Source organism: Sorex araneus, chromosome 1, assembly GCF_027595985.1.
Source record: "Sorex araneus isolate mSorAra2 chromosome 1, mSorAra2.pri, whole genome shotgun sequence".
Classification (NCBI taxonomy): domain Eukaryota; kingdom Metazoa; phylum Chordata; class Mammalia; order Eulipotyphla; family Soricidae; genus Sorex; species Sorex araneus.
In genome coordinates, this window is record NC_073302.1 from 143,018,488 (window position 1) to 143,039,759 (window position 21,272).

General features: G+C 42.7%; 1 protein-coding gene across 1 annotated transcript in view; it reads left to right on the forward strand.

Annotated features, from left to right (window-relative positions):
• Nucleotides 1-9,887, forward strand: part of IPO11 (importin 11) — a 158,666-nt gene extending 148,779 nt beyond the window's left edge. The window contains exon 30 of the mRNA XM_004608471.2: nucleotides 8,503-9,887. Coding sequence (XP_004608528.1) covers nucleotides 8,503-8,667 — 165 coding nt within the window. The 3' untranslated portion in view covers nucleotides 8,668-9,887. The remainder of the gene's footprint in view (nucleotides 1-8,502) is intronic.
• Nucleotides 9,888-21,272: the final 11,385 nt, after the last annotated feature.

Below are 21,272 nucleotides of genomic sequence, written 5' to 3' on the forward strand. Positions count from 1 at the left end.
TCAATAGCTACCTATTAATACTATTTGTAGCATACCCCTAAAGTTCCTATTATAATTTGTTGTACAGTCATTTTGATTGTGGTAAAATAAATGGAAGTAGAGTATCTTTATTATTTAGTTATATCTTTGAATTGATTTTTTAATGTAAAAAGATAGCCACATTACTAGAAATTTAATGATATTTATTGCTAAATTTTGTTTTAGTAAAAATACTTTCATGAAACATAAGAGATCATTTCAGGGGCTGGAGTAGGTGCCCTACTTCTACTACACAGCGGGTAGGGCATTTGCCTTGCATGCGGCCGACCCAAGTTCAATTCCCAGAATCCCACATGGTCACCTGAGCACCGCCAGGAGTTATTCCTGAGTGCAGAGCCAGGAGTTAACCCAAAAAGCAAAAAAAAAAAAAAAAAATCATTTCAAAAGTCAGCATTGGGGGTGTGGAGTGGGGGGGTGGTTATACCCAGCGATGCTCAGGGATTACTAGCTCTGCACTCAGGAATTACTCCTGGTAGTATGCTTGGGGACCATATGGGATGCCGGGCATCAAACCTGGGTAAGCCACATTCAAGGCAAATGCTCTCCCCACTCTACTATCGCTCTGGCCCCAAGGCAGCATATTTTATTGGTATTCAAAAAACGTGCCTACTGGCTAGAAAGAAAATACCTGGTTTTAGGTGCTTGCCTTGCACACAGCCAGCTTTGATTCTGTCTCCCACATATGCTCACTTGAGCACTGCAGGGTGTAGCCCCAAACACCACTATCCCCAAATAGAAAGAAGAATTTCCCCCACCCTCCAAAGTCGGACCTGCTGAAATGGAAGCATTTGACAATTTGTTTTCCATTGCTGAGAATGAAGAGATATGAGGTCGTACGGCCGCAGTAGCGGCTGCGCAATTTTGGATTTCTGTATTTTAGTATTTTAGTAACTAAATCCAGAGAAATTTCTGCCAGAAGTTAAAAATGAAGCATATTCTTGACTCACTGGAGAAGGCCTTAATTTTCCAGAGTAGAAATAGGACAGGTGATTTTTTTTTTTTTACTACAGTGATGTAAAACTAGAAAGTAAACAGATTGAAAAACCTATCAGTAATGTGAAATTTTAAAAACTACATTTTAAAGAAGCTAGTCATTTTAAACTAGGTGATATACCACAATGATATTATTCACATAGAAACATGGGTTCAATTGAATTATTCATAGCCTTAAGATAATTCAATATCAAGTAAGAAAAATGAAATTATGTGGAATTAGAATTCAAGATGTAAGTAAAAGGTAAACAAACTCTAGGAAAGTATGAAAACATTAGTAAGTTTTAGAGTAAGTTGGAAAGTAGAAAGTTACTAAAATTAAGGAGTATAAAATGTGTTTCTTAAAAATTGTATCTTAAAAACCTAGGTTTACTAATGACCTTTCTGTGAAGAAACAGAACCACTAAGATACTAAGATAAAGCTCATGACAATTACAGTCCTTTTCTGTAAGTGGTCATGTGATGATAGCTTCTTTCATACCCATTTTATATGCCTTTTGCCCTCAGCAAACACGTCAACTGTATGTTTTTTGCTCAGTGGAGTGATGCAGACCTTTTTTCTTGTAGGGTCTACACCTATACTAAGCTTGCCTAGATTGGGGTATTCTTGTTTTCTACTAAACTTAATCGCAGAACTTAGTAATATTCAGTCTACCTTAAGGATCTCTTTCAGACACACTCTTCTGTATCTTTATTTTGGACTGTCAGTTCAGTTTTCTTTTCTCCTATTTTTCCTTTGGGGCCAGAGCAGTGATGCATATGGCTTACTTCCAGGCTCTTCATTCAGAATTGCTCCTGGAGGTGCTTAGGGCCTACACAGGATTCTGGGAGTCAAATCCAGGGGATCTGTGTGCAAGGCAAACCTGTTGTTTTAATTTTTACTTTAAGACATTAAGATCTGGTGACATTATTTTTGTTTATTCATTTTTGGGCCATACCCAGTGGTTCTCAGGGTTTACTCTGACTCTGTGTGCAGGGATAACTCCTAGCGGGCTCAGAAGACCATGTAGATGTCAGGGATCAAACCAGAGTTGGCTGGACTGTGTGCAAGGCAAGTGCCTTACCTGCTATACTATCACTCCAGCCCTCCAGGTGACATTCTTACATCAGTTTAGTGGGATGGGATTACTATTATGTCTCCTATTAGAAGCATTCCTTTTCAGTTCAGACCTCCATGCCACTAGAGCATAAGGGTGTGGGGACAGAAAGCAAATATTTTGCTGGTGGATTAGTAGAATTACTAGTGAGTAATGCTACTTTTGTTTTCACTCACATGGAGGCCCATGTTGCTGAGCTCATGTATCACCTTTATCTGTCATCATGCACCCCTTGGGCAATGCAGAGGTGTCTGGAAAATGAGGTTGACTAGTAGCAACAAAATGGGTCATACCTAGCCATTGGATAAATCCTTGGAGGTTGGGGAGATAAGTCAGAGAACTGGAGTGTATGCGTTATACATGGGAACACTGAGATTGATATTTATTTATTTAATTTATGAATCACCATGAGGTATAGTTCCAGACTTACATCCTTTCGTGTTTGCATTTCAGTCGTATAATGATTGAGTACCCATCCTTCCACCAATGCCCATTTTCCACCACCAATGGTCCCAGTATCCCTCCCACCACCCCCACCCCACCTCGCCTCTGTGGCAGGGCATTCCCTTTTGCTCTCTCTCTCCTTTTGGGTGTTGTGGTTTGCAGTTGAGGTATTAAGTGGCCATCATGTTCGGTCTGTAGTCTACTTTCAGCCCACATCTCCCATCCTGAACGGGCTCTCCTAGCACCTTTTACTTGGTGGTTCCTTCTCTCTCTGAGCTGCCTTTTCCCCTAGCATGTGAGGCCGGCTTCTAAGCTTCGAAGTGATCCTTCTGGTACTTATTGCTACTATTCTTGGGTGTTAGTCTCCCATTCTGTTACTTTATATTCCACATATGAGTGCAGTCTTTCTATGTATGTCCCTCTCTTTCTGACTCATTTCACTTAACATGATACTTTCCATGTTGATGCACTTATATGCAAATTTCATGACTTCATCTTTTCTAACAGCTGCATAATATTCCATTATGTAAAGTTTCTTTAATCAGTCATCTGTTCTCAGGCACTTGGTTTTTTTCCAGATTCTGGCTATTGTAAACAGTGCTGCAATGAACATATAAGTGCAGATGTCATTTCTACTATACTTTTTTGCATCTCTGGGATATATTCCCAGAAGTGGTATTGCTAGGTCAAATGGGAGCTCAATTTCTAATTTTTTGAGAAGCGTCCATACTGTTTTCCAAAAGGGCAGAACCAGTCGGCATTCCCACCAGCAGTGAAGGAGAGTCCTTTTCTCCCCACATCCACGCCAGCACCGGTGGCTTTTGTTCTCTTGGATGTGTGCCAGTCACTGTGGTGTGAGATATTTCATTGTTGTTTTGATCTGCATCTCCCTGATGATTAGTGATGAAGAGCAATTTTTCGTGTGCCTTCTAGCCATTCAGGTTTCTTCTTTGATAAAGTTTCTTTTTATTTCATCACCCCATTTTCTAATGGGGTTGTTTTCTTTTTGTAGAGTTCAACCAGTATCTTGTAAATCCTTGATATCAACCCCTTATCAGATGGGCATCGAGTGAATATTCTTTCCCATTCTGTAGATTGTCTTTGTATTTGGGTCACTGTACCTTTTGAGGTGCAGAAGCTTCTCAGTTTAAGGTAGTCCCATTTTTTATCTCTGTTTCCACTTGATCTTTAGCATCATGTGGTACCCTGAGCATCACTGGGATTGAGCCCTACATCCCCAACTCTGCAAATATAAAATAAAAGGTAACCCTTTCATCTGTAAGAGATATAAAATGTTTGTGTATTTTTGCACATTTAAGAAGGTCTGCTTACAGACATTGATGTTTGCAGTTTGTAACTAACCAGTATGATTCCTTATGGGGGGCGGTAGGGGGGAATATCAAGAACTCTGAGAACTGAAAATGGCACAAGGCTAGAGCTCCCTGAGATTGGATGATGGTGATGAATGCTGGTCTTCCCTTCTAAAAGCAAACTGCTAGTGATAAGTTTTATTCACAGGGATAGAGAAAGGCATTTGCCAGATTAATAACTGCATACCAGGTACCAGGGGATGTATTAATTATCTCAAGCAGTGAGGCCACATCTGGTACAGTTGCTGCAATTAGAGTCATCACCTGGTTAAGCATATGATTATCTGCTATAATTCTCCATAATCCATCTGCACTGACTGAAGAGTTTAAAGTGGGCATGGTAAGAAATCATGACTGTCTTCTATGCTCTTGTGATAACACTAGTCTAACGGGGGCAGAAAGGCAGTTTTGATTTTGTTTATCATTTCCTTAAGCAGCAACAGTTCTAGTGACTTCCTCTCAAACTTTCCCACTCTAATAGCTTTCACTCCGTATTCCAGGGACAGAGTGGAGATTCTGCATGATGCTAAGTATATCTTTTACAAATATGCTTTCGCGAATTGGGGAAATAATCCACTAGGATTCACCAAACCTCTGGGCCCACTGTGAGATGGATCTGAATGAACCCTCCCTTACTCACCTCGTGTTCCTAAGCCCTTCCTCTGGTGGACCACAGTCAGCTATAGGGAGTGTATATACAGTATTTGAGATAAGATAGTAAAATGTCATGAATTATACATGAAGTTCATTGCTGATTAATGGGAAAACTTTGTCCAGAATGGACTGTTTTCTAATAAAATGCAAATTTAGGCAACTGGCTTAAAAAACTAGGGAGAGGTAGTACAGTTGACAGGGCACTTGGCTTGCATGCCACCAACTTGAGTTTGATTCCCGGCAGCACATATGGTTCCCAAAGCCCACCAGGAGTGATCCCTGTGCACAGAGCCAGGGGTAAGCCCTGAGAAATGCCAGGTGTGGCCCAACTCCCCCTTCCCCTTGGTGGGGCGGGGGGAACACAACACTAGGGAGAAGTAGGTAAAGCCATGGAAGAAATGTTTCAAACTGACTCCTCTCTCCGGAAAAGAAACTTACTTCATAATGTTTTCTTGTCTGCTCTTTACAAGTGCAATGTCTATAGTTTTTAAAAGCTTATCCCTTTCCCCTTCTTTCCTTCCTTCCTTGCTTTTTTTTAAGTGTCATGTGTTTGATTTACTGTCTAATATTTTATTGTAATATGTAAAATCTACAGAGGTTTTTCTTGGATTCACTTGAGACCTTAGTTCTCAAAACTGGCTTTTTCAAAATTTTTCTCTAGTAGTGTTTCTCCCACTCAGTTAACAGAATAACCCAAGGAAGCTTTAAAATATCTGGTGCCTGAAACTAGTTAAATCAGAATACCTAGAAGTAGGACTGAGCCATTAACATTTTTAAGTTTCTCAAGTGTTCCCAATGTGCTGTCAGCATGACAGGCACTGTTCTCCCTGTTCTAGGAGGATCCCCAGGGCCACCTTTCTTCCTTTGTCCTATTGTCTGTATTAACTTTAGGACACACCTGCAGTGCTCGGGGCATACTCCTCTCTCTGCATTCTGGGATCACTCGTGGCAGAGCTGAGGGAACCATCAGCTGTCCTGGGGACTGGACCCAAGTGAGGCATGTAGAAGCAAGCACCTTACCTTCCGTACTGACTCTTCTCTCTTGTCCTTGTTACTTTAAAGGGAACGTCGTCAGCGAATTGCAGAGCCCTTGCCTGTGATGGGAATTTAATAAATTTAGGGAGTTTAATAAATATTTTTATTTTTATTTCATCGCTTCGATGAAGAACATTCCATACTAAAACAAATATGAAGAAGTCAGCAGCTGCTCAGGTGCCTCTGATCTGGGCTTGGAAAAATTACTTTGGCCAGTTGGTTAGATTTCATATTTCTCTCTAGTTACTTTATAGAGATTCAGTGCATTTTGCAGGGGAAGGCTTAACTAGAATAAACTGAAATGAGAAGGTATATTTGTAATAATTTGGCTGGTGGAGATAAAAAGGTTCATATCAGAAAACCTAAATTATTAGCTAATTGCTAAGCTGTTTCTTTCCACTGAACTATGTACACACTGTTATTTTTATCTCATGAAGTGTGGATTCATGTGTTTAGAAATAGTTTTCTTTATTACAAGGTCAGCAGACAGATGATAGCCCAAGTTCTTCCAAAGACAGTTCATCAATGATGATACAATTCTCAGGTGGCTCCCTTGGAATTGGGTTTTGCATTGTCTAATTAGTGGGAACATTTGAATTGAGGTGCCCTTTTAATGAGCCAGATTCTGGTTGGCATTTCAGGTCTTAAACTCTTTATTTACTACTCCTAATATGGACCCAAGCCTGGCAAAGTGATCCTTGAGCATAGAGTCCGGAGTAAGCCCTGAGCACTGCTGGGATTAGCTCAATCCCCATCTTTCCCTCCTCCCACTCCTCCCCACCCACCTCCCACAAAAAAAAAAAAGAAGAAGAAGAAGAAGAACTTGCAGGGATGGAAGAGGTGGTATAGTGGGCAGGGCCCTGGCTCTTGAATGCAGGATCCAGGAGGAAACCCTTATCACAGCTGGACAGGTGTGGTCCCCAAACCAAAACAAATATCAGTTTGCCAGTTTGCTGCTTAAAGCATTTTATAATTAAACACTTGTGTGAACTGAAGTGTCTATATTACTTCGTCCCAACACCAGTGGCCAAAGAGAGACACATGTGTTTGTTTCTGAGTCATTTTTAGAAAAGTGTTTAAATAATTGAAGAGGGTCCAAAGAGACAATATATGTGGGTAGATCCCTTTCCTTGCAAGTACCTGTCCCAGGTTCGATCTTCCAATACCCTTTATGGTCCCTGGATCCAGGAGTGATCCCTAAGTGCAGAGCCAGGAGTAAGCACTGTCAGGGGTAACCCCAAAACCAAAAAGGAAGAAAGAAAAAAAAATTTTTGCTAATCAGATAACAAACAACTCAAAAGGCTTTTTGTCTGCTTTTCTTTTCTTCTGTCATAAGTGAGAATTAGTTATACTGTGTATACTTTATATACTTATAAAGATCAGCTGAACTTTTATGTATATATATTTGCTTATGGCATTCAATTAAGAATTGAATGCCATAAGCAATTTCAGCTAACCTGTCATTATTGTGCAGGGGGAGTTAGATTTGTCATTTGGTTACTGCCACGTGGGTGTTTCATGTTCAATGATTTGTTCACATACCGGCATTGATATTTCCCTCATGAGGGAGGAGACAGATCACCAGGTATCTCTAGATATATAGTTGGGGTCATAACATGAATCATACACCTGTGCCGGTTTCAGTGGTGTGGGGCCACAGTCTGTTCTGTGTTGTGTGGCTCACATAGACCATTTAAGTTTCTCTCTTACTGTTTCCTGGCCCACTGTCCTGATTCCTTGTCCATACAGCAAGGTTTTGTTTGGAGCTCTTTCGTCTGTGCTCATCATCATTTCTAGGGTACTGGCTTTAACCCCCTAAATCTGGGTTATATTGGAAGGTAGGAGAGAAAGCCCCAAAACTCAACACCAGTGACATTTCCTGGGTTTGAAGTCCCTTGCCATTCTGCCTTATTTCCACCTTTTATGTCTTCTGATGTTTGTTGTACATGTCTCATCCAAGATTTTTCAGTGTATATAGAGTAGCACTGTTGTCTGTTGTTCATCAATTTGCTGAGTGGGCACCAGTAATGTCTCCATTTGACCCTGTCTCTTACTAGTGTAGCCCAGTGGTGTCTACTCACTCCAGGAACATGAAGAGCATCCAATTATTCGTTCAGGGTCTTAACAAAGAAGTCAAGAACACGGGCTTAAAGAGCCAGCCTGTGGTTGTCATTTTTAAGTAGTGGAATTGTGGGTTTACTAAAAATTGTACCAAAAAAATGCCATATGTCTGTTGGCTTTGTTATTATTTTTCTTCCTTTTCTTTTTTAACCAGAAATACACAACATAGCATACAGAGGATAACGGGCTTGTAGGGTATACTTAGTTTACAGGGTGTAACTAGCAGACACAAAGTGTGATTAGTTTACTGGCATAGTAGTATAGGGATAGTAATTTACAGCATGCAGCTCCCTTACAGAGTGTGGTGTACAGAGTGTGACTAGCTCTCACAGGCACTGTCCAGGATGGTCTGTCCCCGGGAGCCAGCTGCCCTCTGAGCTGCCTCAGTGGGGCATGGAGCTTTATAAGGTGAAGCCTGGACAACTGTGTCTACATGCTTTTCTGCATGTTCTATTCCTTTTGGGAGCCGTTCACCGGGCTCTGATGCTTCTGTGTAGATGAACTCTCAGCCACTGAGAAATGGGGCTAATCAGACAAATTATGCTTAGAAGCCCTAGGGAAATGAGGTAAGATTAATTGCCTGAGATTTTCTTTAACACCCCTTTCACACATTTTTTTTTTTTTTAAGGATCTTTGAAAGAGGGGAGGCAGAAGCAGCTTTGTTATGATAGGGCTACACAGACTTTTCCTCAGTTGCAGGTAAAAGAGTCTCGTTTCTACTGTTGACAGTGTGACTCTCTGCTCCACAGCTGGCCCTGAAGGATCCCGTGCACACAGTGTCGCTGCAGCAGTTCATCTATGAGAAGCTCAAGGCACAGCAGGAGCTCCTGGGAGAGCAAGGGTTTCAGTCCCTCATGGAGACGGTGGACACGGAGATTGTCACCCAGCTGCAGGAGTTTTTGCAGGGCTTCTAGAGAGCCCAGGTGTGCAGCCACCTCCCATTCCAGAAACATCTGAGGAACCCAGCCTGTCGTCTGTGTGAGAGCCTGCTGAGACGCTCAAGAAATCTCTTCTATAGGAAAATAAAGAAGTAAAGAACGCTTTTTTTTTTTGAACAACAAAATTTAACAAGTAAATGTAAATCCCACATAATTAAAACCACCAAGCTGCTCCTCAGAAGAATTTAATTTTGTATTTATTAGGGGCCCTGTGTTTACTAGAGAGAGATTTGACAGCAGTAGCTGCTTAGTTTCCTGTTAAGCGAAGAAACCATTCAATTACCTTTTAATCATGTGCTCTTAATACTTGAGAAGATAAGGGTTCATGTCTGAGATGTTTTTCTGCAGCCCAAATTAGTTAAATTTGGCTGCCTTTTTTTTTTTTAAAGCATTGCATCAACAAGGTGGAAACACAAAGCTGTTCAGATAGTACATTTAAAGAAATCCACGCACCAGGCAAAAATAGATTGAGACAGATACCTAGGTTCTCTTTTAAGCAAGTAGCTTTAATCTGACATAGAAATATGTTTTATCACAAGCTTTTATCTTCATTCTAGTACTTTGATACAGGAATTAGTAAAGGGACTTTTTTTCCTCACGTCATTTTCAGTAATTACATGTAGTCTTCCTGTAAATGCACATTGTAAGGCCCGCGGAGGCGAGCCTGTGCTGCTGGAGTGCCAGCTAGATTTTTGGCCATGCCCTGGTCCTGCTGTCCGTCCTGATGACCAGGAACACTGTGCTCACCAGGAAGCAGCCAGTGGCCCCGCCGAAAGCCCCTGTGCTATGCAGGGCAGTGGCGGGCTGGCCAGTGCTTTTAAGTCTTCACCCTTATGACCACCGGGCCTCAGTGACACGGGTACCCCTGGCGGACCCAGCATCTGTCCCCGGGGTATGGCGCTCACGTGACACGTCTTCCTTATTCCTCCGGCGTGGAATACCAAAAAGATGGGGAGGAGAAAATAAAGCCTTACTTTGTTGTACTTGCCATTTATTTTAAGAAACCTTTACAGCATTCTTAAGGACATGATCAGAAACAAGGATGGCAGAGGTCTAATCTTTTTGTGGAACGTTGGGTGCAGTATGGAACTGCAGGAGACCTTGAGAGCTGTGGCACCAGAGAGTGTGGAAATACTTGATGCTGTCAGCAAGAAAAAGAAAATATGGTCCAAATTAAATTTTCCAAAGATACCTCACCTCTGGCTGATGTTTGGTTTTTTTTTTCCCCCCTCCTACCCGCTCCCCTGATACCCTCTCTCCCTCTCTCCTCTTCCCCACCCCCCAAACACACACACACACACACACACACACACACACACACACAGAAGCAAAAGTGAAGTTTCCTTCACTCAGGTATTGGCTGTCATTGCAGATGCCAGAGCTGCAGATAGCAGATCTGGCCTTTTTTTAATTTCTCTTTTCATTTAAAGGTCAAAAGCTTTATTCCGATAAAGGGAGATTTTGAAAGAATGGCTTTTTATTGTTGTTAACTTATTTTCATTTGAGGCACCATTCCCATTAGTGTCATCAGAAATGCTCAAACTTGCTCCAGCTTTTCTAGTTACAGTAAAATAATTCTATAAGGAGGCTGCCTGGTGATTTCTGGTTTCTATTCTGTGCCAGTAAAACATCAGGAGCATGATCAAGACAAAGAGTCTTTCTAATTCCTGAAAGATTTTATTGTGTAAAGAGTACCCCACCCCCCCCAAAAGAAAAGTTTTAAAAATGTTTCTTTAGAGAAAGACTCAGAGCTCATATTAGAATTTAAAAATAATTTTTAAAATTTACTTAATTTGAGGTTTAGGGCCATGCCTGGCAGTGCTCAGGGGCTGCTCCTAGCTCTGAACAGAAACCTGCCAGAATTTACAGCACTTTTATTTTACTGTATTTAGGATATGAAGCGATGCATTATTAGCTGTCAGACTAATAAGGAGAGAAAAATATTCCCCGAAAATGAAGCTTTGCTTTTGGAATCTTTATAGGTATATAAAGGTATATACCCTGTGACACCTGAAATAACAGGGTAATTTTGGCTTTATTTTTGGACCACAGTGGTGCTCAGGGATTACTCCTGGTGGTGCTTCGGGGATCATGTGGGAGGTGGGGATCGAACCTAAATTAGTCATGTGCAAGGCAAACACACTGCTGTACTATTGCTTGGTCCCTTAAAATAGCAGTTTAGAGTCTCCTTTTCCCCTTTAAGACAAAACCATATTCTGTCTAAACCTTCCACGTTATAGAGAACTTGCTATTTCATGAAGTGTGAGCCCCTTGACCTGATCCTCTGGCTGTAGAGCTTCTTCCACCTTTTCCATAGCCTCATCTGTCCGCTATTGAGTTTTAGAGCCTGGAGTTGAGCACCCCAGGGCCCTGGGAATAGGCTGTACTGCTGCCCACTTGGTTTGATTTTTAATTTGGGGGAGTCCAACCTGTGGCAGGAGAGAAGACTCTGGTCTACAGTGCTTGGATGAAATCTAAACCTGGTAATCACTGAATGCATTTTCTCTTGAATTCTTCCTTCATTTAACAGCTGGAAAGTGATTAGCCAAAGATTTTTAACAAGCAAGATTTGGTGCTTATTCCAGTTAATGCCTGTGCCCACCTCATTTGGGCCTGTAGAATTTATTTAGCCAAGTGTGTTTTAAAGAACTGTCTAGTCCAAGGAATGTATAGATGTCTGGTAATTTAGCTCTTTCCCCTTCAAAGTGAAATATTGATTTTTGTGCCACTTTAATTTCCCAATAGGACCGAAATAGAATGCAGGTAATAACCAGAACAGGTCCGAGGCCAGTGAGGCTTGAAGCATGTATAGATCTGTCTGCCATGCGGCAGATAGTTTTCAAGTTGGAAATTGGCCTGATGGCTAAGATTCTGCACGTTAGTTTTGTTGTTGCAAGGGGTTATAGCAGGAAAATCGAGCTGACTGAGCTGACCTGATGTAAACTTTTGTTTCCCTCAAAAACGAATCTGAGGGGCTGGAACAATAGCACAGCGGGTAGGGTGTTTGCCTTGCACTCGGTCAACCCGGGTTCGATTCCCGGCGTCCCATATGGTTCCCTGAGCACTGCCAGGGGTAACTCCTGAGTGCAGAGCCAGGAGTGACCTCTGTGCGTCGCTGGGTGTGACCCAAAAAGGAAAAAAAAAAAAAAGAATCTGAAGCAAAACCAATGTCTCCTTTCAAAGGAGAGGGGGCATTTTCACAATGGCCTCGACTAGCCTCAGAGTAGCACTTCTTTTTCTGATGAACAGAGCAACTTAAGCAATAAGAGCAAAACTTTCTGATGGACAGGGAAATTGTAGCTCATAAATTGTGCACTGAATTCAGAAGTGTATTTATTGACAGCCAACCAGGAAAGGGAAGTCTTATTGACAAAGCTAGAAGTAATCAGAAAGAATCACACGTTCCTTTTAGGCAAAAAGGCAGCTCAGTCCTTTCTTTTTTGACTTGATAGCCTGATGTCCCAGGCAGTCTCTGGTGGTGAAATCAATACTGTGAAACGGCTTTTTCCTTTCAGTCTTCTGTATTTGCAATATAACACACTGAGGAGTGTTGAATCAGGTAAGCAAAAATTCAATGTTTTATTATATTTGCTAGGTAGAACCACCGAAGGTTTGAGTATGGTAATATGGAGACCGAGACTTCTTTGTTTGTTTTTTAATCCAGGCTTTTTTATGTCATAAGAAATTCATTTTATTTTTTTAATAAAGCTGCTTTCTTTCAGAGGGTTATTTTAGAGTTTGTGCTTATTGATGAGGGCGGGCTATTTAAATTTTAGTTTTAGGAATCGTGGTTCACAAAACTACCAATGACAGGGTTTCATACATATTACATATTTCACATTCCAGCACCCGTCACCTCATCCTCCACCCGTGTTTGCTTCCCTCCAGAGCATAAGCTATTTGGGGGCAGGGGTTTGTTTTTATTTCTTTTTGGCCACTTCTGGGAGTACTCAAGGCTTATTCCTTTCTCTGCTCAGGGATCACTCAAGCATATGGAGTGATCAGGGTGATATGGAGTGCTCAGGATCTTACCTGAATCAGCCCTGTGCAAGGCAGAAGCCTACCTGCTCTACTATCCCTCTGGTCCCCAGAGCATAGGCTTTTAAAAAGGCTTTACTTTTTTTAGTGATAGAATTTCAGAGCAGGAATTGAATAAGAGAATAAAATGGAATCTATTCCAGCCTCGTCAGACCAGTGAGGAAACAAGCCTCAAAAGGTAAAACTCTCCGCTCTGAGTTCTTGGCATATTCTTCCACATAACTCAATAAAATGCCTTTAAAATTTTTTTAAATTGAATTTTATGAACTGTAATTGACAATACTATTCATTAACAAGGCTTTCAAGCCTACAGCATTGCACCAGCACACAATCCACCAGACTGTCCTCATCCCACCACCGTTGTCTCAGGGCACCCCTTAACCGTCCTGCACCCACCTGCAACTCCCTACCTTTGGTAAGCTTATTCTTTCATAGACCAGTTCTCATATTATGATGCCCTTGGTCATTTGTTATTTCCTTACTATGTCTCTTTAGATCTTACATGTCACTGTGTATCTGTCCCTCCCAGTTCTTTTGGCTAACTTCACTTGGCATGATACTCTCCAGATCTTTCCACGTAAAGGCAGATTATATGATTTTCTCTTACAGCCTAATAGTGTTCCGTTGTACATATATTATCAGTTTCTTCATCCAGTCATCTGTTTTTGGACACCCACATGGCTTCCAGATTTCTGGTATTGTGAATAGTCTGTAGTGAACATAGAAGTGCAGGGGTCTTATGACTGGAGTATCTGAGCCCGTGGGATAAATGCCAATAAATGGAATTACAGGTTATAGGGAAGCCCCGTCTTCATGTTTTGAGGGATCCTTCTCTGGACTTTGCAAGAAATTACCAAGGAACTTCAAATTTCTTGAAGTTATATATAAAAAAGCAAGGGCATCTCCTTCAGAACGGATCCTCCTACACTTGTGCTCCAGTAAATGACTCTTGCCATGTATGACTCTGCATTTACACCTGTCTTCATGTTTCAGAGAATAGGTTGATCCTGCTAACAAAGCTCTCCCTTCAAGTCCAAGAAAAATCATTGTATAAACTAAATTACTTCAATGTAAAGAAAGATCACTGTTTTTGATCCAGTTGTTTTCCTGTTAAGGACTGAACAGACACCTTCCAAGCCCAAAGCTTGACCTAAAACAGGAAGTCTGAAGTATTCACCATCTATAAATAACCCAAAGGAGCAACATTAGAAGGAAAATACCTCAAAAAATTAGCAGTTTGTTTCTTAACCATTTAGAAATTATAGTTGAAAAACTGATAGTTTTCAATTAGTTACATGGTAATTTAATGGTATTTTTCTTCATTATAAGAGTAATACATGTTCATGGTAAACAGTTGACAATACAGTATATGAAGGAAAGGTTAGCTGCCCATAATTGTACTTACTACTTACAGATTATTAACAATTTGTAACATTTTTCTCACTGTAAATAGAAATACATTCCACCAAAATGGAAACCATCCTAGTGTTTTTTAGTAGTTTACTTCCCTGTAACTCAGTTTCATATTACCCACTTTCTCAGGTCACTAGTGTGCTCTTTAAAAGTACATAAGGGGCTGGACTGATAGTACAGTGGGTAGGACATTTGCCTTGCACGAGGCCAACCTGGGTTCGATTTCCACATCCCGTATGGTCCCCCGAGCACCATCGGGAGTAATTCCTGAGTGCATGAGCCAGGAGCGACGCCTGTGCATTGCCGGTGTGACCCGAAAAGCAAAACAAAAGGAAAAAAGTATGTATTTAATATCTGCATTACAACCATAAGGATTTAGTTGTTATGTGGATATTCGTTGTGATAAATGTCCTTGCACATAAATTGTGTACCTCTTAAAATTTCCAGAAATGCCCATAGGTGAGGGAGCCAGTGAAATAGTACAGCGTGTAATATGCTTATTTTACATGTGGCTGACCCATGATTGATCCCATATAATCCCCAAGCACTTCCAGGAGTGATCTGTCAGCACAGGATCAGGAGTACACCCTGAGCATCCCTGGATATGCTCCCCCAACCCCGAAAATAAGAAAAAAGAAATATGCTCAAGTGATAAGAGTCCATGCCTGGTATATGTGAGGCCTTGGTTTGATCCTTGGTATGGTTGCCTTCTGCCCTCCAGCACTGTTGGCATGGCCCTCGTGGCCCCTGAGCACAGTCAGATGTGACCCTCCACACTGGAAACAGTTGCATAGTGGAGAGTTACTAAGACTGAAAATATATTAGTTATATGTCTGGTGTAGGTCAATTGCTTTTTAGGTGGGAAAGGTTTTCTTGATAGTGATGCCCTAGCTGCCCCTTCAAGATCCAGACATCCCATAGGATTTATCTCACCTGCTTTCAGCTCCATGTGGATGGTACTTCTGATCCACTTTTGTGGTATTACCACAGAGGATTGTGTGACATTTTGAGTATTTTATGAACAATTATGTGTAGATGACAATCAGTTTTATAACTAGAGAAAGATGAGGTGAGTCTGATATTTGCAGCTTAAGTAATTTAACTCTCCAGTGTGTACATTTTCCTCATTTATAACATGAATAGCCTATATTATCCTTTTTAGGTGTTTGTGAAAAATATCATTGGTCAACTTTCATTGAAAAATATCATTGGTCAGCTTTCATTGAACAAATTGTTCAGTTTGTACCTGACAGGCACTATTTGCCCAGAAAAGCACGAGGCTATTGTTGGGTTGTTTTATTTTGAGCTTTCACTCTCACTCTAGGAAAAGCATCCATCAAAAGCCTACAAATAAATGTAAAAATGGAACTGTGACTTACCCTGTGAAGTGTCTGATAGGCAGATCTAACTTGGGGAGTTAGATCTAGGCAGCCCATGGAAGGGGTGATAACAAGGAGGTAAGTTGGGGAGAGAATAGGACTGAGATTTCTCTATGCACTCAGGATGTGTGGGTTGACTCAGCCCATACTTTAGGTACTAAATCTCCATAGACAGGAGCATCTGTTACTGAAGAGGTGATTCAGTCATCACAGCCCACGAAAGTCCAAGTGATTCAGTGATCACAGCCCCTCAGTAGTCATCAGGCTCTTTGCAAGGAAGTTGGATGTTCAAGGCTCATTTACTTATCTTGCTCTTGTTTGAAATGTGTGTCCAGGTCTATGAGCAATGTATTGCCTATCTTAACGCTGTTCTCTGGTTTCTGTCTTATTTTTCAGTTAGATTAAATAAGAGGAGGCACAATTGGATGTTCATGCATTATCACAAGGTATTGCAGTTGCACAGAAAGACTGGGTTTTGCCAAGTTTCAGGGGAATGCAAAATGAAGAACAATAAACAAAAGGGACTCTAGCGCCATTTAATTTAATTTAATTTAAAATGTAAATTGAATTCAGGCTGCCTGCAGCTGCATTAAATTTATATACCCTTCTTGATTTGGCCTCCAGAAGATACAACCACATTCAACTTAGCTGCTCTCTTAAGCTGTGTTCTGGAAAGGAGCATGGACCCTGGAATCAGACCCAAATTTGATTCCACTGTTTTTCCTCACAGTCATAGACACTATGATGCCGCCCACCAGCTTCTACCCCCCCCAAGACATCTTACCTCATAAACTATAATTGTTTTACATTTTCTGTTGAAAGGAATTTTTCATATGTGTTTAGGGAAAGATCTTAAAACAGGAGAGTGCCCTTTATGAGTCAAGTAAGTCTCAATCTAATTACACAGTCTTCAGATGCAGAGGAGCTCTCCCAGCTGTGATGGGAGAGGTGATGAAGGATAAAGGGTGAAGGGTGAAAACAATGTGATGTTGACTTTGGAGATGGAGGAAGAGACCATGAGCCAAGGAATGGCGGGAGTGCTGGAAGGGCAGGTTTGGTCTTAGAGCCCCCTAGGCTATCTAAGGGAGGAAGACGATGTTGCCAAAGCCTTGATTTTGGGACATCCAGCTGCCAGAGCTGAAAGATAATGGTGTCATTTTTTTAAATTTATTCTTTTATTGAATCACCATGTGGAAAGTTACAAAGCTTTCAGGATTAAGTCTCAGTTATACAATGCTCGAACACCCATCCCTTCATTAGTGCACATATTCCGCCACCAAGAATCACAGTATACCTCCCCCCCCCACCTCCCCAGCCCCCCACCCCGCCTGTGTAACTGATAAATTTCACTTTACTTTCACTTTACTTTGATTACATTCAATATTTCAACAAAAAAAACCCTCACTATTATTATTTGGAGTTTCTCCCCCCCTAAAGTCAGACCTGCTGAAAAGGAAGGATTTGATCATTTGTTTTCCATTGCTGAGAATGAAGAGATATGAGGTCAAGCAGCCACACTAGCAGCCGCACGGTTTTGGATTTCTGTATTTTAGTAACTAAGAATGGTGTCATATTTTAAGCTCTTAAATTTGTGGTGATTTGTTGAACAATATAAAATTAACCTGGTCACATTTAGCCATTCTTTTCACTAGGTCGCCCATCGCTCCCACCACCAGCCCCCCGTGCACACACGTGCGCGCACACACACACACACACACAACACACACACACACACACACACACACACCCTTGCTCCCATACCTCAGAGCACCACCTCTTCTCCCCAGGCCACGCAGCATCTCAGCCCTGCCCCACTGTGCCAGTCATACAAACTTCCCACTACTGCCCCCTCCCTCCACACTTGCCCATGCTCTCTGCAGGGATTTGTGTGCTTGTGAGTTGTCTGGAAGCACCAGGGTCTTTCTTGCCCAATCCTCCCCTGATTGCCTCGCATGCTCACCTGCCAAACAGTGCCAGCACAAGGACCGGGTCTTCCTCCCGTGGCTGAGGCCCGCCCCATCATGGCCCTTGGCGTGGCCACCTCTCTGTGCTGTCTAGGTGGAGCCAAAGGTCCAATAGAGCTCTGCCTTTCTGGTTTAACGGGCATGATTTGGTTACTTTCTGGGTGTGGGGCTGCTTGAGGTTTTACTCATATAAATAAATGGCAATAGTGTCCTTCAAAGCTTCCAACCTGCACAGAATAACAACACAGGTAGCACCTTAGGGCTCTCAGGGGAAATTGGTATCAGAGCTATGCACCCTGTCAATCACCTAATCCCGAGCCTCCATTTTCTGCAGCTCCATCCAGCCTGTGCCTGACTGCCAGTGAGCTTTGCCTTGCACCTGGCCGACCGGGGTTCCATCCCGAGCATTCCATATGGTTCCCGAACCCCAGACAGGAGTAATTTCTGAGTGTAGAGCCAGCAGTAACCACTGAGTATCACCACATGTGGCCCTAAAACAAGAAAACCAAACCAAAAAAGAAGCTGAGCCATCAAGGCAGGGGACTGCCACCTGGAGGCTCTGTGGGCCAGCAATTCCGGGTGTGGGGTTTGAAAAACCAAAAGACAGCAGTTAAAAATTACCAAGTCAAATTTCTGAAAAGCATCTTTGCCAATATCCAACCCTGAGCCCGCTGTGGAGTCATTGCTCCTTCCCAGGCAGCACCGATGATGCCTGGCCAGCGATGGGGCAGCCAGAAGTGGGTTGGAGGGGTCATGGCCCTCTGCAGACCCAGCAGTGACCCCCCAGCGCAGTGACCCGCGGGCCTGCATGCCCTGTACTTTCCCGGAGTCGCTCCTGTTTGTCTCACCGTGGCCCTCCCTTTCAGAGAAGAAATGGAAGCCTGAGAGGAGGCGTGATGGACTTGGGGTCACACAGCAAATAAGTGGGTGTGCCAGGCTTGGATGCTTAGCTTCCAACTCCATGTCCGGCAGCTGGGCTGGGCAGGAAAGATAAATTAGGATTCGTGTGTTTCCTGCCATCATCCTCCTGCAGAGGGCCCACAGCCCAGGAGAAACTCTTTATCAGGATGTGGCAGGAGGAAGTCAGGGAGGTGGGGAGCGGGGTACCCACAGCCCCGCGCAGGCCTGGCTGCTGGTGACTCAGAGCACTTTCCTGAGACGAGCCCTGCAGACCGTGTGGCTCAGGGCCCGACTCAGTCCCATGGGGAAGCTGGCTCCTCTTCCTTCATGGCTGCCCACCAGATCCCAGACCCCTTGAGGTTAGGGTAGAGCAAAGCAGAGAAACTGATGCTCCACAACGCACAACGCACAACCTTCAGGCTGCAGCCTCAGGGTGAGCGAGAAGAAGAGGGGGCTTCCTGCTGTGCAGAGGTGAGCCCTAGTTCCACCTCCCCCTAAGGCCAGGGCGGGCTTCAGCAGCTTCGGGGGTGTCACCATTTCTGTCGTGGGAGCTGCTCAGTGTGAGGCCCCATGGGGGTGGAGAGTTGGAGGGGGGGTGGCGGTAGTAGGGTTCCTTACGTCTGTCTGAGCAAGCACTTTCACTGGACAGTTGGTCACAACCGAAGAGCTTAGATTGAAATATTGAAATACTCACTTCCAAAGATGACTTTACAAATCAAATTGGGAAAGTGCCGCTGTGGATCCAAATTTGGCAGATGAGGAAAATTTTTATTTCCCATGGCTGCTTGGGAATAAGGACTTCCTGGTGAAGGAAAGGATGTACAGTCATACAAACACTTCATGTTGGTTCATGGAAGATCTGAAAAGATCCCTTTATATTTGCGAAGCTCAGTGAGGAAGGGCTGACTGAGGTGCAGCGGGCAGGGAGGGGGCAGAGGAGGAGGTGAGCCCTAGTGGAAATTTCCGGTCGTTTCTGCTAGGAATTGCTCTGAGGGAATACTCTCATGATGGCAAAGGTGTGAAAAGACAAGTTTTGTGCGTACATGCACAGTGTGTGGATAGAGAGGGTGTAGCAGGCAGCCACTCCTTCATAAACGTTGGCCAGGGAAAGCCACCTCGCAGGTGACTAACTCAAATGAAACTTGACTACGTGCCACTTGAGATGGAATCAGGATGGGTTGAGTGTGTGTGTGTGTGTGTGTGTGTGTGTGTGTGTGTGTGTGTAGGACAAAGTTTGTATCACCCCCAAATTCATTTGTCAAAGCCCTCACCTGCTAAGAAATAGTATTAGGAGGCAGCCCTTTAGGGGGGTTAGTGGTTAAAAGTGAGGTCCCATAATGGACGAGTACCCCTATAAGAAAAGGAAGATGGGGGAGGCCCACATTTGATTCCCTGCACTGAAGAGTTCCCCTAGAATTGCTAACACAGAAGTGGGAGTAGCCCACTTACCCCCAGGTATGGCCTCAAACCAAAAAGAAAAGAAAAAAGGACATGACACCAGAACATCCGTCACTGTGTCATCCTGCACTGTCACAGGAGGTCATGTGGCTGCAAGCCAAAAAGAAATTCCTCACCAGGAACCAAATCTCCCAGCATCTTAATCTTAAATTTTGCAGCCTCCAGAACTATCGGGAAGAAATTTACAATGGAATATTACGCAGCTGCAAGGAACATTGAAATCATGCAATCTGCCGTAACCTGGTTGGAACTGGAAGATGTCATGCTGAGGGAAGAAAGCCAGAAAGACAAACACAGGATGATCTCACTAATCTGTGGCATCTAGACACCAAAGACAGGATGAGGAAATGTAGTAAAAGGGAAGTGCCTAAATCACCCTTGACCCAAGTGTTTAGAGAGGAGAAAGACAGAGAAAGAAGGAAATCAAGGGGGAAAGAAGAGAACAGGAGGTATTATTGGTGAACAGGCATCAGGACTTCAGTTATATTCACTAGCATAACTGCCAGAGTCCAAATCACAGACTCAACAAAACTGAAAACATGAGATCTAAGCTGCAACCACTGAAACTGAATAATGTGCCTTTATAATGGAGGAGGGGGTAGGGTTTGAGGTGGGGAGGGAATATGGGGACACTAGTAGAGGGAAGTGACACTGGTTGTGGGATTAATGTTAAAATATTATATGCCTAAAACTTAACTATCAACATCTTTGTAAATCATAGTTCTTTAATAAAAAATAAAAACAAAAGGAATGTCTATGTTTAAATTCCCAGATCCCCCATCTTCTCTATGGTATTTGGTATTTTGTTACAATTAATGCACACTGTTATTATCTTTTTGTCTCTGTTTTGTAACTGGGTTGATGTTTTGTAGTCTTGAGTTAATGTCCTTACCATTTCAGAGCTTCTAGAGAGAACTTCAGAAGTTGTTCCTAGAGTTAAAAGCCTTCTCCATTTCAGGAAGAATAGCACAGTTGTAACAGATTCAGAGAAGTGGTCATAGGAGGAAAATACAGGAAATCAATGATGCTTTCTCCTCCTGACTGGAATGGGGTAAGTCTCGGGTGGTCAACTGACTTAGAGCCCAGATCACACTTGTGGAATAGTCACTACCAATACCAGAGCAACTAGGGCTGTCAAGACCAATGGAATGTTGATTATCTTAGTTGAGTTCCTGATTTTTGCAACAAATGATCATGCACACTTATCATCATTGCTTGGACAGCTGGCTGGTAATAAAAAGCATGTTTGGGGGTATAGGAAGGGAGAGTCTTTATCAGACCATATATCTTGCTTTCAGGTAATAAGGGAGTAGTGTAAACAAAACCACTGGCCGTGTAACTGTAATCGATGAGGGGAATTTAGTTTGCTATGGGAGTGTTGGGGCATGTTTGTGATGTTCCGAGAGCTCCTGCTCTTATTTCATCTTTA